At 40.3% G+C, this 22,790-nt stretch overlaps 1 protein-coding gene and 1 long non-coding RNA gene across 2 annotated transcripts in view; one reads left to right on the forward strand and one right to left on the reverse strand.

Annotated features, from left to right (window-relative positions):
* Positions 1 to 493: 493 nt before the first annotated feature.
* Positions 494 to 13,164, reverse strand: LOC110359280 (uncharacterized). The gene is made up of 3 exons (XR_002414340.2): positions 9,139 to 13,164; positions 8,786 to 8,847; positions 494 to 6,613 (listed from the first exon to the last, which is right to left on the reverse strand). It is a non-coding gene; the product is annotated as an uncharacterized LOC110359280 (long non-coding RNA).
* A 153-nt stretch (positions 13,165 to 13,317) lies between these two features.
* The window catches only part of PKP2 (plakophilin 2), a 49,128-nt gene continuing 39,655 nt past the window's right edge, over positions 13,318 to 22,790 (forward strand). The window contains exons 1-2 of the mRNA XM_065034745.1: positions 13,318 to 13,728; positions 21,000 to 21,112. Coding sequence (XP_064890817.1) covers positions 13,515 to 13,728; positions 21,000 to 21,112 — 327 coding nt within the window. The 5' untranslated portion in view covers positions 13,318 to 13,514. The remainder of the gene's footprint in view (positions 13,729 to 20,999; positions 21,113 to 22,790) is intronic.

Here is a 22,790-nt window from a genome sequence, read left to right on the forward strand (position 1 = left end):
AGTATCCAAACTTTAATGAGACATTTCATGATATCCCAACACATTTCTGCTTTCAGAAACTTGTTTTACATTTTCAGATTTACGTTTATTACAACAGTTTTGTATATTTATAGTCTCATTACTATGCTCATTGCAAAACATAACTTGTCTATATTTCCAATTTTTTTCATTTTTTTTTAATTAAAGAGACGCTAACAATATAGAGGCACAATTCAAAGTTTATTAAACTTTGGAGCAGATAGACTCAACCACAAGCTCCAGTATTTTCTTGCTATTATTACACAGCACCTGAACGTTCTATTATCAGCATGAATAAAAGTTAACACCTCTTCCCAACTCTTTTTATTATTTTCTTTTTTTCTTTCTTTCTTTCTTTCTTTCTTTCTTTCTTTCTTTCTTTCTTTTTCTTTTTTCTCTTTCCTTCTTTCTTTCCTTCTTTCCTTCTCTCTTTCTCTTTCTCTCTTTCTTTTTCCTTCCTTCCTTCCTTCCTTCCTTCCTTCCTTCCTTCCTTCCTTCCTTCCTTCCTTCCTTCCTTCCTTCCTTTCCTAGCTACTTTCCTCTTGATGGGACCAGAAAATGTCACTCTTTCCTTGTCTATATGCTGGAAGCAGATTCCACCTTGCTCAAGGTAAGCCACAGCTCCTCCTTGCCTCCTGGTCTTTGGTCCTGCCGAACAAACACTGCCTGTTTGAAGTCAAGAAGCTGATATGCTTCTCAGTTAAAAAGAGGGCATCAAAGCAAAGCTGTCCCTTTCCAGAACATATGGAGCTGCAAAATCCTTGAACCCTGACCATCACTGATAGTGCCAATGATGATCTTCTTCTTCTTCCTTTATGAGGACTACATCAATAGCTCTTGTCTGTAGTTTTCAGGTGGCATCCCCTAAGATACCCCTAAACATACACAACTTTTCTTTGCTCATATCAGATATTTCCATGTGGATTCCACCCAGTAACTTGAAAGCTAGCCTCTGTGGGCACCTTGCCTCCTACTTTTATTCTGGTAGCTGTGTAACACCTCCTGCCTTTGGTTCAGCTGGGCTTCAGATGTCATGAAACATACTCTTCACAAGAAAGCAATGAATTCCTATTGACTGATCTTTTGGTGATGACTTCTAACCCTTGTCTGGGCTCTTCTCAACTTGGCCCTCTTTCGTCTTATGAAGAGCGTGAGAGGTGCAGTTGATACAAAGAATAGGCAGTGCCAACCATGAGTCAGTTCTTCTCTTGCTGCCATGTCTGCCGTGTCTGATGATTTTTTCTGTGGGTATTCCTCCAGCAGAACTCTACTTCACCATCAGCAGAAATTTCAACAGGTATCCAATCTCCACTCACGTTTTGTTGCTATTTCTTTGGACAACAGTATTATAGCAGTGCTACTTAAAGTGCTCAAGTGGAGTTATATATAAATGGGGAAGGAGAATAAAGCCTCCTATCCACATATAAAGAAACAAAATGAACTAGAGAGTATGGTGAGTCTCACAGAACTTAATTGCAATGTTTCCATGTTATTTTGAAGTGAAGTATTATATAAGCACATTTGCTTATAACTCCATAAAAATGTCATTAGCCATATTCCTAAGTAGTCTTTTTCTAAGTTTGTAAAAGGAAAATAAACAATACTGTGAGCAATTGTAACTTTAATTGGAAATTCAATTTGGTGAATAAATCTCAGTGCTCTTTAATTTACCTCTCAGTAGGCTAGAAGGCTGTATAATTTCTAAAAAGTAATATCAATGTGTAGGAAAAGTGGCTGACAAGTGCAGTCAGAGAAGGCAAAGAAAAAAACAATCCTAGAAACCTGATACAGCACCAGAGTTCTATATAAATAGTATTCAACTTTCTTGATCTGAAATATTTCCAAGATCTTGTTTCAGAGTGGTGGAACATAACATACATCCTGCGAATACAGAGCCTTTTTTCAAACTTCTCCATATGATGGAGGAAAGAGGAGCTAAATTACCCAGGGCAGGAGGGAATAAACAAGCTGTTGGTGATGGATCCCAGTAGTGAGAGGAAAGCTAATGGAAGGTAACTCATGCATGTTTTCCAACTGTCTGCAGTTTCTACACAAACACTGATTTTCGTCTTCTTTTTCATTTAAAATGCATACAGTAATGTATGCATTTTACATATATGCATGCCTGTACACTTTTGATGAATCTATTTAATTTCTTCCAATATAGTGTATTATCTCCTGTTTGGTATCTTCCAAGAAACAAAGGTCCATCCCATCTGGGCTACTGCACTCAGAGTTAAACTCAGTTCTTTGGAGTGAAAGCAGGAAAAGGTATGAAGTGGTAACAGAGACTGAGAGACTCCCAAGAGTAGTGAGGGGCAGCCCACAAGAGGGAGCAGAGCCACAGCTGTGCAGTTTCAAGTTACCTGCCTACCACTGCCAGAAGATTTGATTCTGCTCCTTTGTAGGAAATTATCATCTTGCCAACATAATAGGCTCAGGCAGGATCTCTCAGCAAAGCGTATTGTATTAATGATTTTGCAAAACCAGGTGTAGGCACACAGAACAGGCCAAAAAGCCCCTGCTTATGTCACCCTAATCCCAGCTGCAAGTTCCCTCCCCAGTTCCCATTGGTTGGGTACTGAAGGCTTTACACACTACCCAACACCTGTCTCAGTTCACCTATCTCATTCATCTAATTCTAACAAACCTCTTCCCCTTAATGATTCATTTAAAATATGGATTTCTGGCTCTTTGGTTATCCTTTCCCCTAGCTTAACTTTTTAAATACAGTAATCAGTTTGCATTCTGGGATTAGTTTGAAGAGACTTTGTTTAACATTACGGATTTGTAGTCTGATGTCTCTCAGTCCTCCCCCACACTGCGGTCAGGTGCCAGGTCCCCAGTTTGTAAAAGCAACACTCCTTCTCTAATGACTCCTTACATCTTCATTTGCAAACCTCACATGACACTAACTCAACAAAAAAGAAATTCCTAGTTTTCCAGCAGCAGCAAGGTAAGCCTTTTTACCCTCTGGCCAAACTACTGGTACAGCCAACACATAGGGAAAAACAGGACCATTTGATTGAGACTGTGAGGGAAAAAGTGGGAATCACCATTTCAGCAGCAAACTATGTGAGATGTGGCATGAAACGGTACCTTGAGAGGTAATGAAAGACACACACTTCTTTAGCAGCCCAGAAGAGGCTGTATGGGTTTGTTCAATGGTAGCTGATGGACAAGGGGAAACAACTAGACCTGCAAGGAACAGAGTGGGCAGGATGGACATTTATCATATTTCATCTGTTTTAACTATAAAAACATCTTTAATAATTTTCATGCCCTGATTTATTATTTTATATTTCCATTGAAACATTGATTTAATAACTGGTAGCCTTTGGTGTCCTTTCCATGTTAAAAAAATGAGTTTGGGGAAGAAACTGCAAACTCTGGCTACACACAAATCCAGGTCTAGTGAGGAAAACTTTCAGCAGGACTTTAAGAGAGGCTGGCAGAAGACCTCTGTCAGTAACAGAATATGCCCGCAGTGATCGTCCCAATTACAGACAACTGCATTCCTGGGAACTGGCAGGCACAGCTTAACTGTGTGCAGTCCTTTTTTCCAGTTAAGATCTAGACAAAAAATGTCCTTGTCTGCCTAGACTGCTCTTCGGCTGAATATTCCAGTTTAAATTGCCTATTGAGATACTGGCTTTTTGCAGCAGCAGGAAATAAGTTATCATCAACAGCATGTCTGGGGATCAATTGTGTTTCATCAGTGTCAGAAAAAGTACAGCTTGAATAAGCATAACTAGCCTGGTTTCAGGTTATGGAGAGACTGACTGATTCATTTAAAAAAAATTCATAAACGTATTGACAAAACCAAATGGAACAGATTTAGTGGATGTCAAGGCAATATTTGTTATTGCTATATCTCCATTACTGCCAGTGGCTTCACATCAGGGAGATATTTGGCTGGATTACTTCTGATTTTTAGGAAGTGCTTTACAAAGTTCTCATATCCCATTTGGAGTTATTGTCTGGGGCAGACCAAAAGAAGTGAAATCCAGTGGCTGCTGGCACAGTATATCAGAGTAATCTAAAGTGTACAAAACAAGAATCTTCCTATACTTACAGTTTTCATTAAGCTAAAAATGAAACAGGACACTACAGAGACCAAAATGAAACTGCACACATTTTTATAATTTATCTAAAACATTTCACAAAATTGCAAAGGAAGGAACAATATTAAAATCTTCTGTTAATATCAAAATGATACTTAACTTCAGAGACATAGCACATAGCAAGGAACAGCCCACTGGCACAGAGAACTTCTACTGTTTAGATCTAGCACCTGGATTAACAGATGGCAGATGCTGTGGTACTGATAAATATACATGAATTTGTTATGCAACAGAGAAGCAAAGGGTAGGAAGAATGTGAACGTGCCTGATTATACTGATCAAGCCACAGCTAGAGCATGTTCGTAGAAAATTCCCCAAAGTTTCATTTCATTTTGCAGATGGCTGTACGTAAGGAACCAGTTGCCAAATATTCTGTTTTGGTGATGTTGTCAAGTTTAGTTCATGAATACATGTAAAACATTTTGCAGTCTTCAGAACACAGCAAGCAATTCAACTTTGGTTTTCTTCCATTGTTTACTCTACACGTAAGGGCTGTGTTTCTCTTGAATATTTTGATTTAGTTCCTTTTGAACCATGGCTCTTTTTCACAAATTAAGACTATGTGGTTTTATGTGTGTTTATACACTTTATCTTCCTAGTTAAAGTTGATGTGTATTCTACAGCATCATGGACAACTTGTGAGACCACCAGAACTATAGCAGTGGTTGGATGTCCAACCACAAAATCTCAGAGATCCTACAGAAATTTAAGGCAAAATATTTAAAAGCAGCTCTCAAGGCAAAGTGCATACATTACCACCAATCCAGTCGAGATAAGGACAGTTAACAATAGTGACAAGCTAGGAAAAAATCAGATTCAGAGAGTCTGCCGGGACTGGAAATACCATAATAATAGGAGAATTTAATTACTCTTATGTAGAGTTAAATGTCACACTGGAGTATTTTTAGACACTGTACATGAATGTTTCATGGCTAAACTAGACAGGCCATTTAAAGGGGAGAGTCTGGTTTTGACTCACTTCCCAGTGTTGTTTTTGGCTTGTGTTACAATGTTACTATCAAGGACTAACTCTGTAATAGTAACTAAAATGTTATATTAAACATCCTTGTAGGAAGTGTGCAGGCCAAATAAAGAATCCTCTGCACTGGTCTTTAACTTCAAAACACCAACTTAGAAGCAGTCAAAAAAAGCTGACAGAACATAAAGGAATTATGAGGTGCAGAATAGGAAGAAAACATGAAGTAATTAATGTACCACTGTATAAATCCAAGGTGTATAAATCCAAGGCAGAGAACGATTAAAAGGTTAGGACTTTTCAGCCTGGAAAACCAATTGCAGAGGAACATAATACTGAACTGTATAATCAGTAGCACAGAGAGGATGAATAAGAAACTCTTACTCCCTTGTTTTTCATAATACCAAAAATAAATGACATCGAGTTAAATTTTCATCTAGCATATTCAAAACCACAAAAGGGAATATATCTTCTCATACTCTATAATCAAGCTGTACAACTCATTACAAAAGGGCAATAGTGATGCAATAAGGCATTATTCAAATTCATGGAAGGAAAATCATTAAAGACAATTAAACACAAAGGTACTGCCTGTGACTAAAGACATCCCTGAGCTGTACATTGCTATAAGCTGCAGAAGAATACTAGGGGAGTGCTATTCCACATTTGTTCTGGTTTGGTAGTAGGCATTCACTGTTGGCCACCATGACAGCATGGTAGGCTACCTGGATCTTTGGTCTAATCCAGGACAAACATTTTTATGTTCTTATGGCACTTGCTAAACTGTACTGAAATTGCCTAGAGTATGAACTTTTGCTCTGTATTATACACAACACTGTCTATGCTAACAACAAAACCTAAACACACACACACACATATATATATAAATATAAAAGTATGGAGAACAAGGCAGTTGTTTATACTGTAGAACTAGTTGCATTTATTTTGAGCAAGGATAAGGTTGGACTGTACTTTTCCTGACCTGGCTCACCCATGATAAATTACTATGAAAAATGTGCCCAGGAAAAGTTAACTACTCTGAGTTCTTAACCAAAAAACAAACAAACAAACAAACAACAAAAACAAAGAAAAAAAGCCCAGTAGGAAATCAAGGAAATCATTGTGTTTACAGAGCAGCTCGCCAGCTGGACCTGCTGGTGTTACACACAGATTGCTTATAAACTATTCTGGTAACTGGAGCCTCACTGAGATTTTCCTCTCCCAGGGAAACAGGCCAGCCAGGTTTGTGACTGTTTTGTGCACAAAGCTGTTAAAGAGTAGTCAAGGATCCAACGCAGAATGAATATGCATGTACACTTTGGTCTTCTTCCAACTTAATCTCCTGAATGTTTTAGTGCATTCTGTCATTTTCTTATGGTGACTGGTTTGGATGCATTAATCTGGCATTATTCAAGTGAGTTTATTATAACAGATCCCTCATGTGTGCATCTTCAGGTTGTGGAAAAACAGGGTGATTTAGAAGTGGCTTCCCATCCTGCATTAAATAACATTTTAAAAACTAATTAGTCTGATATTTGTGATATTTTAGATATAGGTAATTCTCCTTTACAGCAGAAAATTAGCAGATGTCCTCTTCAAGTCCCTTCAGCCCTGTTTTCTACAACTTCACAAAACATAATAGCAAAAGATATTAGGATATTTTAATGAAACTAATCAATGTTGTTGATGTTGCAAGTTGTTTTCACTGCTTTATGACCCATTTTGAACTTGAATAAGAAAATCACTTGAATTTGCTTTTTGTCTAACATCATTTCCATAGTCTAAACTAAACATAAAAGAAACAGCAAGTAATAAGCCAGTAGCGAAAAAATAAAGTGAGAAAAGAGCATTAAAATGATGTATAACATAAACACATTGATTTAAGAACATATTCCAATATCAAACAGCAGATTTCAACAATGCAAAAACCGCAGTTACTTTTGTACCAACCTAATGATTCTATTTTTCAGGGGCGGGGGGGGGGGGTATTTACAGGTCTTATTTTTAAAAAATGCACAAAATTTTAGCATCTCAAAAGATGTTTTGATGGGGGAAATATGACCACTAAAAACCTTTCTACTAACACTAGAAAGAAGATAGTTTTAAAACGTTGCTCTACTATGTCCTCGGTAACCTCACGTCCTACATCTCAGAATTAGGAGCCAAAAAAATACAAAATGGTTTTCTTTTTCTGGGTTACCACATTTCTTCAGGAATACCATTTAATTCCTCCATCCCTGACTTGTATATGAAGGTGAGACATCAGTCATTTGGATGTATTGTTTATTTGTAGCACAAGGTGAAGACAAAAATCTCTCTTATATAGCCCCCACCAAAAGAGAGCCCTGATAAAATTCAGAGCCTCTAGGTGATACTTCATGCAATAACAACTCAAATAAACACTGGTATTGTGCTCCTGTGTCAAAATTTAAAAGCATTCATACCTCCGCCTACAAATACAACATGTTCTTTTACTACAGTCACCAAAATGCTAATGCATGGGAAAACAACCACTATCTAAGACAACTGAATAAGCGTGTTACTCAGAGCACTGATCACAGCTTACTGAAATTAGCTCTGCTTCATTCCTTTCATTCCAAACCTTGCAAACAATTCACATTACATTGTTGCTCTTTTTAGCATAGCATCTGATAAGAACATTTGAATGTCTTCCTACATCTTTCCTGGCTGTCTCCCTAGCACTCAGATGACACCAGAACTGATAGATGCAGAGCACAAGACTCTAAAGAGACAGACTAAGAATGGCAGGATAAAACAGAGCACAGGATGCTGGAAATAAAAGAAACGAAAAGAAATGGGGACAGGAGAGCAAGCCTTGGGCATGGGCAGTGGGCTAGGGCAGCAGGTACTCTGACAACAAACAGTCCAACACATGGACAGACTGTGCTGTTACTTTATCAATGCCTAAATGCAGCATCACCAATTTTGCCCATTCTTCCCTGCTGCTCAGTTTTGCCGGCATTGCTAGCAAGCCTTGGGCCAGCTGTGATAAACTGTTTTAAAAGAGAACAGTCAAGCGAATGTTATCCCCAAGATGTTGACTGGCTAAGACAGAACAGGCTTCATCACCTTCCCCCAAAAGTTGCTGCCCCAGTTCACAGGGTGCAGCTGGTCCTGCTGAACACAAAGGGAGGTGGAAAATCTAGACTAACCCTGCTGCCTCTGCTCTTGCTCACTGAAAAATATCTTCCCAATGGAGCTGTACAACCAGGCTCTCCCCTACCCGCTGTGCGAAGAGGAGCCCACTAACAAGTAAAATCAGCCTGGCCTTGGCTGGGGAACCTCCACAGAGGTGATTCATAGTCAGGCATGTTAAAAACCGTATCTCAGGTCCTGCTGTCTCATCCACTGTGTCAAAACATTTTTACACCATCACAAAGAACAGATGTCATCGTACACAAGGGCAGCCACACATAACCACATCCCTTAGAGATGGCTCTACCTGCTTTGTGTATCAGAGCATGATCCAACCCCACAACTTGTGCTGGGCATAGCATCCAAAACTATGCCCTTGTTGAATGCATCCCAATGTAGACATCTCACAGATCTCTAGCAGTAACATCCCTTTCCCACTAGATGAAGTTTCTGTGTGGTGGTGACAGCATGCAAATTGTTCAACAGTCAGTGATTCAAGAGCAGATTTTACCTGAGGGCTACAACATCAGCTGCCACCCTGGTATCGGTAGGCTAGAAAACCAAAACCTCCACCTGCAAGAAAAAACAAACTGAGGCAAGACTGATGAAATGAACATTATTTTATCACCCAGGTCAGGATGCAAGTCAGTCCTGTCCTACTGCATAACAAAAAAGCCATAGGCCTGGGGAGCCACTGTTACCTGCAGTTTCAGGATCATCCTGAATTCCTGCAGCCCTTGGCTCCCTTAAGACATAAAGTGAAGCTCACAGCCACATGGCAGTTCTGTTATGACATTTCTCAAGTCAGGACATTTACCCAGCTCTAGGCTACTGGATTTCCAAAACAGGTAGCTGCACACTTACCTCATCAAAGTGACTGAAGGTTTCTGAAGTTTCAATGAGGATCATTGTTATCTTTTGTGTATGTGTGTGTGTTTTATTTTCTCAGGCAATTTGCCACTCCCTTGAACTCTGTCGAGGTCAGTTAGAGAGACCCAGTCGCAGCTTGTACTGCTTTTATTGCCACATCTCTGCCAGGCAGGGAACTCTTATCATGGTCATTTTACCAATGCAAGAGCAGCGTTTTTCATGTAGGTGTCTTTAAAAAAAAAAAAAAAAAAAAAAAAAAAAAAAGTCTTTGCTATAATTTATCTCACCGGCCAGAACAGATGATTTTCTGTTTCTCTGCTTCCAAAAATGAGGCTGGGATGAAATAAATGTATATGTTACTGTGAGAAAATACAGGATACCAGTGCCTGGTGCAAAAGCCAGATGGATCAAACTTCATTCTTATCTCCTGTGACAGACCAAGTTGCAATAAAATACCGATCTGGGATGTTTAAGCATGGAGTTAACTCCTTCCCGGAGACTCTCCAAGTCTGCTTCGCATGTTTTCCCTTCCTAGGGAACAGCGCCAGGGAGCAGGGCTGGTTCTGCCGTTCCGGCAGGGGAACGCGCGGTGGCAGTGTCACCTCTCCCTCCCCTCCCCTCGGCGGGGTGACTCCAAGGAAAGCAGAAAGAAAAAGACAGATACGAAAACGGTCCGGCTATTCCTGATCAACCGGCATTTGCACGTAACACATTCAACCACGGGATCCAAAATATTGATTAAAAAAAAAAAGCCTTGACTGAACGGCACTTAACGGCACTTCATTTTCCATGTTGTCCTAGAGATAAACTTAGGAATAATGTTGTGTGTATTTAAGATTAAGCCCTCGTTGGCGAGCTGCTTCACATTTAGACTGAACTACTCAGTGTTCATACCTACATCCATTTCCTCTAAGGTTCCTGGAGCTGAAAATAATCTGTTTCCAAGGTACAAACCCAGCTTGTTCTGTAAGTTCTAACACAGAGAGAGGGGTGGGAGGAAGGGAAAGAAGAGTGAAAGGACTAACTACCGCAATTTTAATATAAACATTATTTGTGAAGAACTTCTGATGGAGAAAGGTTGCACCATTCAGACCAAGCACATCTGGTCAGAATAGGAAATAAGTGTTACAAAGAAATATCTGGTTTTCTGGTCTGCTTGACTGCATCAGACACTGGACAGAAAGCAAATGTTTCTGCATGTGATTCCTCATCCCTTAGTCACTACATACATCATAATTAGATATCTTTTACAAAAATCTAAGGAGCAATCATCTATCACAAGTTGCAACCCTTTCAGGGATAATCCCAGCTATGTTGCTTTGCATCCTCAAATCGCACTGGTAAAATATTTCCCTCTCAAAAGACACAGAATTTTTCCCAATTCAGTTGAGAAGAGGTGTTAATCCAACGTAAATCAGCTTCAAGGAACTGCTATTGATAGGGCAATCAGTTACATGATATTTTCTTATTTTCTTCAGGTAATAGAAAGCCTTAATTCATTTCTATTTCAGATCTTGGCTAAGCATTGTCTGAATTGCTGTGCACACAAAATTCTTTGTCTCTCCCCTCCCCCCACCCCTCAAACTTTCCAGTCAGCATTCCTAGTTACAAGGAGAGAAATTTATCTCAGAAATCTCATTAAATATTTTAAATCCCAGAGCAAACTGTGATATCTTTTGCCACAGATCTCACAAGCACAAATAAATGTACATACTTGCAAAATAAAGTTAATAACAATTCAACAGCTCTTCCAATGGAGACAATGCCAATGTGTCAAGAGCTTGTAAACCTATATGTGGTGTCAGTGGTATCTGAGGATACTCTCTAACGAGAGTATTTTCTAAATCCTGAATTCATTTCAGGTGTGTTCTGTGCATGAAACCAAATTGGTTTTGAGTATAAAAACTATACAGAATTCATGTTTGTGCTGGAGTTCAGGAATGGAGAAGAGGGCAGGGAAAAGGAGGAGGGCAGGAAATGTTTCACATTTTTTAGACTATTTTCTAATCTCCTCAGTAGTCCTCAGTCATACGTGCAGAGATTGTAGTATCTATTGTTTACTGGAAATGCTTTTGTGACTGTCTGTATGTCAGCAAAAGGGTCTAACATAGTTTCTAACATAGTTTACATTCCTTCCTAGCTGTGATGTGTCTTCCCCATTGTTTTTCCTGCCTTATCCTGCCCACTCTTTGGGGTTTTTATCCTTCCACTTTTCTGCTACATTTTCCCCCTGCTTCCCGTAGTTCTGCCACATATCTCCCACTTTCTCCTCTCCACAAATTCCTGCTCCTTCCCAGCTGGTACCCCCAGAGGTTATCTCCAACCTTTCTGCTCCCATACATAACCTTTCCCCATCTAAAAGGAAGGAGCATGTCACTCCATTTCTCTTCACCAGTGAAAATGTTTTCACATATCACTAATGTGACCTCTCTTGTGATATGGCACATTAGAACAAAAGGGGATGACATTAGCCAGACCAAGTGATGAGAAAGGCCAGAGGTCCTTCCACCACCTAAAGGAGAAAAAAAAAAAAAAAAAAAAAAAAGGAAGAGAGACAAGGAGTAAATCAGGGGCAAAGGGACTGTGGACTCTTCAGCATGGAGAATAAAGAAGGTGCCCCTGTTTCTTACACTATGGTATACCCTAAGACAAGGATTGCCCCAGTTTTGCCCCAGCCACCTCTGGAGTTCTGGTAAAAAAAAAAAAAATAAAATAAAATAAAATAAGTCCCAGCGTGTCTCTGGAATAGCAACACATGAAGTTAAATGTCACATTAGTTTTCATTTCCTTTTACGAAACATCAGTTTTTCCACTAAAATACCTACATTTAGTTTGGTAGGTTTTTTTGGGGTTATTTTTTTTTGGAGTGGTTTGGTTTTGTTTGGTTTGTTCATTTGTTTGATCATTTGTTTGTTTTAAATCGTGCAACTCTGGATCACCTACTTTTTTTTCTAACGCCTGCATTTTCTTTTCCCCAAGACATTGCATGTCCCTTTTTTCCTCCTTCTTTTAACCCACCATGGATAGAGTGTTTAAACAGTAACTCCAAACTGTGTCCTGAGATAGTGTGAGAACTTCAACCTTCCTCTGGCTCACATCCACTGAGCTGTATTTCGGTGTGTGAGGAGCCAGTTAACGACCGTGCAGACAGACCCTTGCAAGGGCAGAACCAGTCTGGGGGTTTTTTTCAGCCCTTAATTGCACAATTTCCTCACCAACTCTTTACAAGGAAACGGAGAAAAGGCGACTTCAATTCCTCTCTCTGCAAATCCTCAGGACAGCCTGAAAAAAAAAACCCTAGAGAGCAGGAAAATCTCCCAAACCAACAACCCTTCAGCCCCCTAACACAGCCCCGCCCGAAACTTTGATCTTCACAGCAAGGGGTGAAACTACTGTCAGCAGTTTCGCATATTTTATTTCTAGATTGAAACTTAGGTACGTGTGCACAAAATGCAGCTGTGTGTAAAATATAGACGTACCTAAAATATATAACGTAATGCAAAAGGATCTGCAAGGGAAAACGCATGCGGACAGAGCATATTTATATTTTTAAAACGTGTGCATGTGTTTGTTCCGGCGGGGGTTACGTGTGCCACAGGAACGCGGGTGCGGGACACGGCGCCACAGATCCGCCCGGGAGTCCACATAGAATCACAAAATGTTAGGGATTAGAAGGAACCTCAAAAGATCATCTCCTCCAATCCCCCCGCCGCAGCAGGAACACCTGGATGAGGTTACACGGGAAGGCATCCAGGTGGATTTTGAATGTCTCCAGAGAAGGAGACTCCACGACCCCCCTGGGCGGCCGGTTCCAGTGCTCTGTTACCCTCACTGTGAAGAAGTTTCTTCTCGGTCCCGGCTGCGCAGCCCCGTCCTCACGACGGGGGTTGCACAGGGGTTTCTGCGCACGGAGAGGACGGGGACGGGAGGCGGCTGCCTGAGGCGGCGGCTTCTCGCCCGGGGCAGGTGCTCACCTGAGGTAGCCGCCGCGCCTCACTGGCAAGGGCAGGGCAGGGCTGGGCTGGGCTGGGCTGGGCTGGGCCGGGCCGGGCCGGGCTGGGCCGGGCAGAACCGCTGCGGGAGACCCTTCACCCCGGCGGAAAAGGACGGGGCGGGGCGGAGACGGGGAGAGCGGGGAGGGGGAGGCCCGGCCCTGCCCTACCCCGCCCCGGGCGGCCGCGGCGGGCGGGACGGGGGTGCGGGCCGTGCCTGGCACCTGTGCGGCGGGCGGGGCAGAGCCCGGGGTGGTGCTGGGCGCTGGGCGCGGCTCGGCCAGGCCCTCGGCGGCTGAGTCCTGGTGCTGGGGAGCCAGCGGCGGCGGAGGCGCAACAGGTTATCGGAGCGGAGCCGCGCCGTGCCCGGCTGTGTCCATGGCCGACCGCGGCCCCGCCGCCGAGCAGGGCTACATCCGCACCGTGCTGGGCCAGCAGATCCTGGGGGAGCTGGACAGCTCCAGCCTGGCTCTGCCCTCCGAGGCCAGGCTCAAGCTCTCGGGCGGCCGGGCCGGGGAGGAGAAGGTGCTGCGCATCCAGCGGCAGGTCCAGCAGACTCTGGCCAGGAAGAGCCGGGGCTCGCTGCACAACGGTGAGTGCCCGCCCCGGTGCCGGGCTCGGCCCTGCGCCCCTCGGTACTGCCTGGTGGTGTCGGTGGCGGTTTCGGGAGCAGGGGAAGGGGCTGCGGGGCGACACCCGATCTGGCCCCCGGCGGCCGCAGCCGTCACCGCAGTTTCCTCGGCCCTGGGCCGCTCAGGGCAGCCGCGGTGCAGGTCATCGGCCTCCACGGGATTTGGCATAAAATCGTGGTTCTGTGGCGTCTTTCTTCTTTTTTCCCACCCAAGTGGGTCAAAAGTTTTTCCTTCCCAGACGCCGTAATATGCGTGAGTGGCGGGGGCTGCTCTCGGTTCACCACTGCCCGAAGGAAGAATGGAGCCGAAATTCTCCTAATCCAGCAACCGCTTACTGTACTTACTTTAATACCTTAGCTTTACCCCGTTTGCAAAATAAAATGGGAGGAAACAGAGGAATGTCTTTCCTTGTTTCAAGCAGAAATTTAAAAAACAAAACAAAAGCAAAAAAAACCCCAAACAAACAAAACAACAACAAAAAAGGTTTGGAAAAGTAACTCTAGGTATGACGCGAAGGGAAAACATGGAATAATAATGCTACCAGACTTGTATTTACCTCTTTCTTTGATGTGCACAACACAGTTTGAAGTCACTCAATCCTTACTTCTAAGATCTTGTAGCCAGAAAGCCAGATCCGCCAGTAAGGTTCGCACAGTTGTGCCTTTTGCAGTGTCAGGCACCCAAAGGATGACTTTGCCAGGTGCTGAGGGTTAAAGGCAAGCTGCTTGAGGAGTTTAGTCTTAACCATTAACAGTGAAGAGATGTGTTGTTTTCAAAGTGAAATTTAAAAATAAATAGATAAATAAATAAAGAAAAGGCAACCCTTACTGTGAAATCTTCAATCCTGTTTTTAAATAGGAAGATACAGTTAACTTACTGGCTATATGCCCTGTTGCTCAGTTGTCATTAAAGAAGCTGTTACCTCTCATTTGCAAAATGCTGTGAGCCAGAGGTCTTTAAATTTCTAACTATGCTTCGTTCATCTGTCTTGTCAAGAAGAGGAATGTTTCCTTGTACTTCATCTGGTTTTCATATGAAAAGCACCTAACGGCAAAAATGCATAAAGTGCAGATATGGACATATTCTGCTCAGAAAAATTAGGTAAACGCATTGCGTAGACAGATATACACAGCTATGCAGAGTAAAGCTACACATGCGAGTTCTTAGTTTAGCAGCTCTCTTTTAAATTAGGTTTCTAAACACTTTTAAAGTGACTTGATTTCTTTTTCTCTCAATAGAGAGCATGGGAAAAGCTTTTTAAGCAATAGTTAATGAGATGGTGTCATGAACCTGAGATTATGTCTATAAACCACAGATAAAACACTATGAAGACAAAGTTTCCATCCTTCTAACTCAACTTCTCTGGAATATATTAACAAACCTGATGGATTTGGGGATAGTTGTCTTGGTTTGCTTTATTTTTCTAAAGGTCAAGTGTTTGAGCCCTTTGCATTTCTGAAACACCAAAACTTTTAATCTTCTGGATCAGGAGTGGCAAATGTCATATCTGTTACATGGATTGTTCATACATAAAATGAACTTTTCTTCTTTCAAAAGTGTTCTTGTGCCCAACTCACCCTGCATTTTTTAATCCCACTGTAAAACTCACAAAAAATTAAACAGAACTGAATCTGTTCCATATATTTATACATTTCCTGAGAAATATATATGTATATAGACATGTGTATCCCAATGTGCTTTCTTCATTGACTTGCTTGAAATATGACTGTGCTTTAAGAAACATCTGAATTCTTACATGTAGGGTACCTTAAAAAAATATGCACTGTTTTACATGCAAAAAAACCCTCACTTTCTCTGAATTTCAGCAGTTTTCTAGATATATTCACCAGAGGTGCCATATTGTTTGGTGTCACAGGGAAGACTTAGATGGAGCAGGAGCAGGCTCCTATGATACAACTGCACTATCTGCAAGTGTATTTCAGACCCTGTTCAGCAAGATACTTAGCACATATCTAACCAGACTGTTCACCACATACATGCCTAAAATTAGCCAAGTGCATAACCACTGGGTATGAAAAATCAGCAGCAGTAAAGGTCTTACCCAGTATTGTCTGTGCACACCCATTTTATGCTGGAACTGGAATCTTTGAAGCTGCAGGGACTCTGTCAGGCAGCGTAATTTCTCCTTAAAGCTTCAAATTAAAGCTGTTTGCTTAGCCTTCAGCATCACCTTTAAGTGGAAAAAAACATCTTTTTGCCTCTTACCCCCATATTGTTTGCTGGTTTATACCCTTTTACCTCCTTTTTGAGGATACACTTCCTCTTCTTTTTTATAATAGAAATTCAGGTCATCCTCATATTTGAGGATTCCAGCGACTGCCAGAACATTGAAGTCAAAAACTGCCCCAGCTCCTGTTAAGACTTTGTCAAATGTTATTAAAAGGTTTTCAATCAGTAGTTTAACAACAGCTGCAACTTTTCCAGTTCATCAGTTGCTGAACCTTTATAAATTAAAGATTATACTACCCTGAAAAATTTTGAACAACTAAAGCAACTGTATCAAATTTCTGAATGTTATTTATAGGTGGAAATAGAATGGTAGACAGTTGGGTCTTATCAAAGGAAAACAGCATTCAGAAGCATATACCTTAATGACTGGTGTTTCTCAGCTCACATGTGATGCAACAGTATTGTTTATTTTGTGTATAATACACTTTATTCTGTTTATGAGTCCACTTGTCCCTGAGCTTGTTCTGTTTGGAATTTGACTGGCTTTTTGAATTCATTTGTGGTGCTTCTGTTTCTTTAGTATAAGCCCTGGACTAAAGTCTACTTTCCTGGACATCCTGTACATCCTTATCAGTTCCATTGTAAAAAGTGAGGGCAGAACTGCGTAATAGATCATAAAAAAACAAGCAGCCTGATGAACTGCTGTCTGTGTAGAGATTCTTTCTCTAACACAGGGTTTAATAAACATGGTGTGTTTATAAAAAATAGAATTAAAACTTACATGCTTTCCAAATCAACAGCATAAGATACAAGACAGTTCCAATCAGAGCTTATTTATTCTTCAGGTTTCTTCATTTCTAAAATTCTTAGTAGTATTTTTTGTGAAGCTTGTTTTAGGGGTTGGGAGAGTTTTCTGTCCTCAGCCTTCTAATTTGCAGAATTCTGACCATATTAATTGTTTTGTAGTGAATTTCTGTTTATATCTTCATGGTAAAAGGAAGCAGAAAAATCCTTGTTAGTAACTTCCATTTTTTGTGAGATTCAATAAATTCCTCAATTCAGCCTCCTGACCCAGAAGAAATCTTTTTCTCAAACTTGAGCACTTGTGTAAATGTACTGACCAGCACAAAGTAAAAAAATGTTTAAAAAAATGCTTTGAGATGAGGCATATACTGGCAGAGTGAAGAACCATGACCAAAAGAAGGCTCTTTGATCTCTAGCTGAAGTGTTTCAGTGAATCTTTTGATATGCCATTCTTAACTGTCACCATCTCAAACCATCGTGAGTGGTGGAGTATAAAAAAGGATTAAAAGATGACAGTTCCAGAACACTTAGAAGTCCCTCTTGAGGATATAATCACTCACCTGTCCTGAACAAGAGTGGACAATGGATAATCAGCAGGTGGGCACTCAGGATGCATGAAAATATCAGAGTCCTTTATAGACTTCCATGTGTAGAGTAGAGCTACACTGATGCCTGCAGGGGGGGGTGGGGTGGGGTGGAGATTAAGCCAAAATTTGGCTTTCATGGGAACCATTCAAATACAAAATTTTGTCATAACTGTTGTGATATAAAGTGATTTTTGTACAGCTTTTATTTTGGGCATGGAGAAGGGTGGAGGGGCTTAGTTCTCCTTCTGCACTCCCTGCATCCAAAGCGTTCCTGAGCTGCATTAGTTCAAACTGACAGGGCACAGGGGAGACTGTGATAAACGGTTCCACTCAACTGCCCACACATGGGTGTCTGCTGCTGTCTGAAATGCCTGAGTATTCCAGAATATCCTTATGGGTTGACAGACATGACACAGGACCCATACAAAACCCAGCCTTTTGTTGACTGGGTGCTGGAAACAAAATGCAGTATCCTATGGCCTCTTCAAATAGTATTTGTCCCCTATGGATGAGTAAGTGAATTGTGTACATACTTTCTGAAGAGAGAGGTTTTATGAGACTTAAAGCACTGAGTCTCATAGTTAGAAAATATTAATCGTATCAGTAAAAATTTTTAAAGAAGCTTTCATTGGTATTTTTTTTTAAAACCAGAACACTGAGCCCTTATAGAAGGACTGCCTCATGATTTCTGGATATATGCAATACTGAGCAAGTCTGAGAGGTGTGAAAAACATGTAGGTTTTTGGAGTAAGGTAGAAGTAAGCTGAAGGAAGCCTTACTGACAGAGGCGAGTTTTGATCAGGTCACATATTCTGCATCTCATAACTAATGGAAAGGCACAGCATTCCAATTACTACTCTTTCCTTTAACACACTGGCTTTTGGCACAAGTAAACAGCACACAGTAAAAAGACACAAGTTTTATGTCTACCTAATAAGTCTACAAATAAAGTGCTGACAAAACAATCTGCAGATGTGGTAAAAGCAAACAAAAGATACTGTAAATGCAAAATGAAATTCCATAAGCTAACATATATTGTGTTTATCTCTGAAAGAGAAAAATATTTACTGATGGATATTTTCACAGGGACACTGAAGGCTAAAAAAAGAGGACTACTTGAAGATAACTGCATGTTACAATTTCTGATTGACTGCATTTTGCTTTTGTAAAGAGAGAACCGTTAGATATGTAGTTTATCCTCCAGTAGTCCATGAACAGCCTTGTTATTTTTAATTTATTTTTTATTTATCCTCTTTTTTTTTTTTTTTTAATTTGTTTAGTAAAGACAAGGAGTTTAGAGTTAGCTAAAACTTAAACAAATTACTTGCTCAAAGGATCTTTGTGCCCTAAGTACATAAATAGCTGAGAGTAATTTCTTGGTAGTTAAATTAAGTGGGCAAAAAATAATAGCTACTAAGAAACATAAATGTATATGTATTTAAAGGTTTATTATATGGAAGTACTTTGATATGTAGCAATTAATAAAGTGTATCTTTAAAAAAACAGGCACAGGTGATAGGCTAAGATGGAGTCTTGTTTGGCACCTGCAATAGTACATTGATATGGGAATGATATCACAAAAATGAGAGATGTATATGAATTTGTGGGTTTTGGATGTGGTTGTATACTGTCAGGATTTTTCTGCAACAGTTTCCTCTTACTGCTTTCTCACGTACCTGGATAACCCTTGGGATATGGTAACCTTGTACTGTCACTAAGGAATTATTACAATCCAAATAATGAGCTTGACCAAACTGCATCATTGCACTCTCATGATATAAAGTTACTGTGAATGTGTCTTAACAAATCGCCTAATACGTGTTTAAATCTGTCTTGCATGGCCAAAATGAAGGAATTGGGAAGTATGATAAGTATGATAAGCAAAAATAACTGCAAAGTATGATTGAATTAGGCCTCAAATTATTGCAGTCTGATACTGTATTGTATTATACTATATGATATTGCACACAAATTTGGACCTAGCCAAGTCGCTATGTGCTAATAAGAATCATTCGTAAATTATTCTTGTTGCACGAGCCTCTTGCTTATTGTCATTCTTATCAAGCCCTTTACTAACTACAGACACTAAGGCTCAAGGATACAGGAGCACTGAAGTTCTCAGGAATACCCACATGCACCCAGTGAGGCCTGGAATCCAGCTGCATGAACTGAAAGCCTCAGCTATTTGGCCCACATACACCAGGTGCTTCAAAAATCACAGCAGGCACTTGCCTGCATGTCTTTGGCACCTGAATTCCCATGGGCATAGGACTCTTATATTTCTACAAGTGGAGACTTCATCAGTTTGACCCAGTTAATGGTTGTTTCTTCAGATTTCTTTTCTGTAGTATCTCACATAATACCTGCTGTTTTGAAAATTCATGGCAAATTAACTTCTTTATTAACCACTGTTATCTGTTCAGACTGAATTTCTGCAGTACACACTGACCCCATTCATGACCAATTTGAGGTGTATCTTGCTTTCAACTTCTGTTTCACCTCTTTAAACCTGTCTGTGTTATAACCTGTGCTATTTATATTTCTATATGCAGATTCTCATAATAACATGGGAATTTCACGAACAATTATTTCAGCAGTATCTGTTGCTTTAAAAAAAGAGAAGCAGCTTTTCTTTGAAAATGTATTTTATCAGTGAAAGAAAAACAGCCTGAAGTTTGTTTGTTTGTTTGCTTTTAATTAAAAGAAGAATGCAGTTTTAATGAAAGAAATAATCACAATGCGCTGCTCTGTTTTCAAAGGTGGGTCATAGAAAAAAAGAATCAGAGCAGATACACTGTGCATCTTCTACATTATTTGTAGGATTAGTGAACCTTTCAGATGCAGATTTGAAGTGTCATTAAACAACCCTACTTTACAGCATCTTATGCCACATGCCTCTATACGCCATGGCATTTGTTCATGGACTCTTCATGCTCTTTGGGTGAAGCACTGAGAAGATTAGTGAAGCATTACTTGCTCCAATAGATTATTATTAAATTAGCACCTAAGGGAGAAGAAACATCAGCAGTTGAGGTAGACAACTACAAAACAAACAGTCTATACTCAGTGTATGCTGTTTGTTTACAGTGGTACATTGTGAAACTTGCTTCTCTAGGGTGCACAGTAACAGGTACACACATCAACCCATATTTCTCATCTACAAGCTACAGCTGCAATATTTTCATTTTGTGTACTGTGCATGCTATAGTCGGCCTCTGGTGTAAATCATACATATATATTCAAAGTGGTTACTGTGCAAAATAAGTGTTTTTAGTAGCTGTTCAGTGACACCATCTCTCAGTACGTAATAATCTGTCATTTTCTGGGATATTTAAAAAATCAACTTGCTATGTTAAAACATTTTTAATTAAATAGCTAAATGAACAACAAGGCTTCTAGAAGTTAAAAATATGTCTTAAGCAAAAATGAATAGGAAACTGAAAAGCTAGCTTGTGTTCTCAGAAAGCTTTGCTTAATCATGTTTTGAATGTCATACACTGAATGTAAACCTCTTCCCATCACTTACCTATCTGATTTTCAGCTTATATCTATTAATGGCAGCGCAGATTGGGACATTTCCCTAGTACATCACCGTTTATAACAATATCATGTTTTGTTGACATCTTACTAACATGAGTCTTTGGTTACAGGCAGTTTGCACCGTGCATCCAGTGTTCCAGAGCGTGTCTATAACATGGGGATTACTGAAAATGATTTTGCACCAAGAAGCCCCCATAGTTTCTCATATTATCAGTCAAACCAGGTGAGGAAAAGCCAGCGCTGAATAGATATAAATATAGTATCACATGCGTAGTTTATCCGTTTTGTTACTACAAATAATACCACGTAGATGGCGTTTCGATGTTTGCTTGCTTGCTTGTTTGCTTTTTAAAGCCTGATTTCTAGAAGTGAGGGTTTTTACAACTGAGATTTGTTAATGTTTTTTCCTCCTCCTGGTGACTTTTGAGCCCAGCTGCTAAATTGAACTCAGTCATACAGATGGACTTTCTGCAATCCAGTTGGGTTTGTGAGCGTTGGGTAGAAAATGAAAAACTCTATTACGCTCCTCTAAGGCAAAGGCTGTAACAAGTCAGACCTTTATTCACCTCACCATGCTGCAGGTCAGCCAGCACATCAGTAGCTCAAAGCAGCCAGAGGCCAGGCTGACACTCACCCAGCCGAACAGCTGGAGGTTGTTGGAGGAAGCCCAGCAATCCTATGGGGTAATGAGTGACATGGGTAGGAGCTGGGAATGTGGTGAATGAGGTTAGGGAACTAAGCATCCAAAACCATGGGAAAACAGATTGCTTTGGTTTAGTGATGACAGGTAGAGTGTTCCTTATCATTTAAAATAATCCTGTTGTAACCTGTTTTAGCATTACAAGAATTTCAGCAATACAGTCCTTGCAATCCAATGGTGTTTCTAAATGGTCTAATCATAAATTCACTTGTCATTTTGACCAACTTTTCTTGGGTTCATGGCTTGAATGCTAAGATAAATAACAGGTTTTCTGCAGGATTTGTGACACAGCTCATAACTGGTATGAACCTGTTTGAAGGAGAAACCATATGGCTTGGAAATTAACATATAGCTCAGTAGCTATGCTGCTGCATGATCCATGTTAGTAAACTGAAACCAGTTCAGCCGGGAAACATAAATATTTACCTAGTAAACAGCTGTATAGATAGGGGCAAATTCTTTCTTCATTTTAGATTACCTAAGAATGGCTTATTCTCATTAAATGAAACAGCCCAGCTCCTGGCCCATTAATGAAGCAGCTCCTATTCTGTAGGAATAGAGTTAGAATCATTTACCTGAATACACTTCCTTCTCTGTCCTCTTATCCTCTGTTCTCACCTGTCATCCAGTCCATAATATTTTATGTGAAACTCTTCTTTCTACAATAGACCAACAAGAGGAAAACTGGAGATGACATTGGAATCACAAGAAAATACTGCAGTTTTCCAGGCAGGGGAAAAAAAAAAAAAAAAAAGAGTGGGAAAGATGATTTGTCCCATGTGAAAACCAGAAAATGCCACAAGAACTAGTATTTCACAAAAGCATTAATCTCATTGTCCCCAAACAAAAGATAAATATATCCTTGCATAGCTTCTGTAAAATAAACAGATAGATCCAATGATCCTTGCCTCCCCCTACCAGATTCAACAGCATTTACTCCTTTTGTGAGTTGATTTTCACCCTCAGTAATTCCTCAACAATTAAATTAAGGGATGTCAGTCTGGCCTCTATCTGCTAAGCACTATCCCTTCAATTAATATCTTGTATAAGCTTCTCAGTTTACCTTAAAAAATGCTTCTAATATTATAAAACTTCAATATAACATGGAAATAGAATATACGGGGCTTTGATTTATGGTTGGATGGCACTATGCTTACTGATTTTTTAAAAAATCAGGCCATGACTCCTTTATTTCAAAGCC

This window comes from Columba livia, chromosome 1, assembly GCF_036013475.1.
Source record: "Columba livia isolate bColLiv1 breed racing homer chromosome 1, bColLiv1.pat.W.v2, whole genome shotgun sequence".
Lineage (NCBI taxonomy): Eukaryota > Metazoa > Chordata > Aves > Columbiformes > Columbidae > Columba > Columba livia.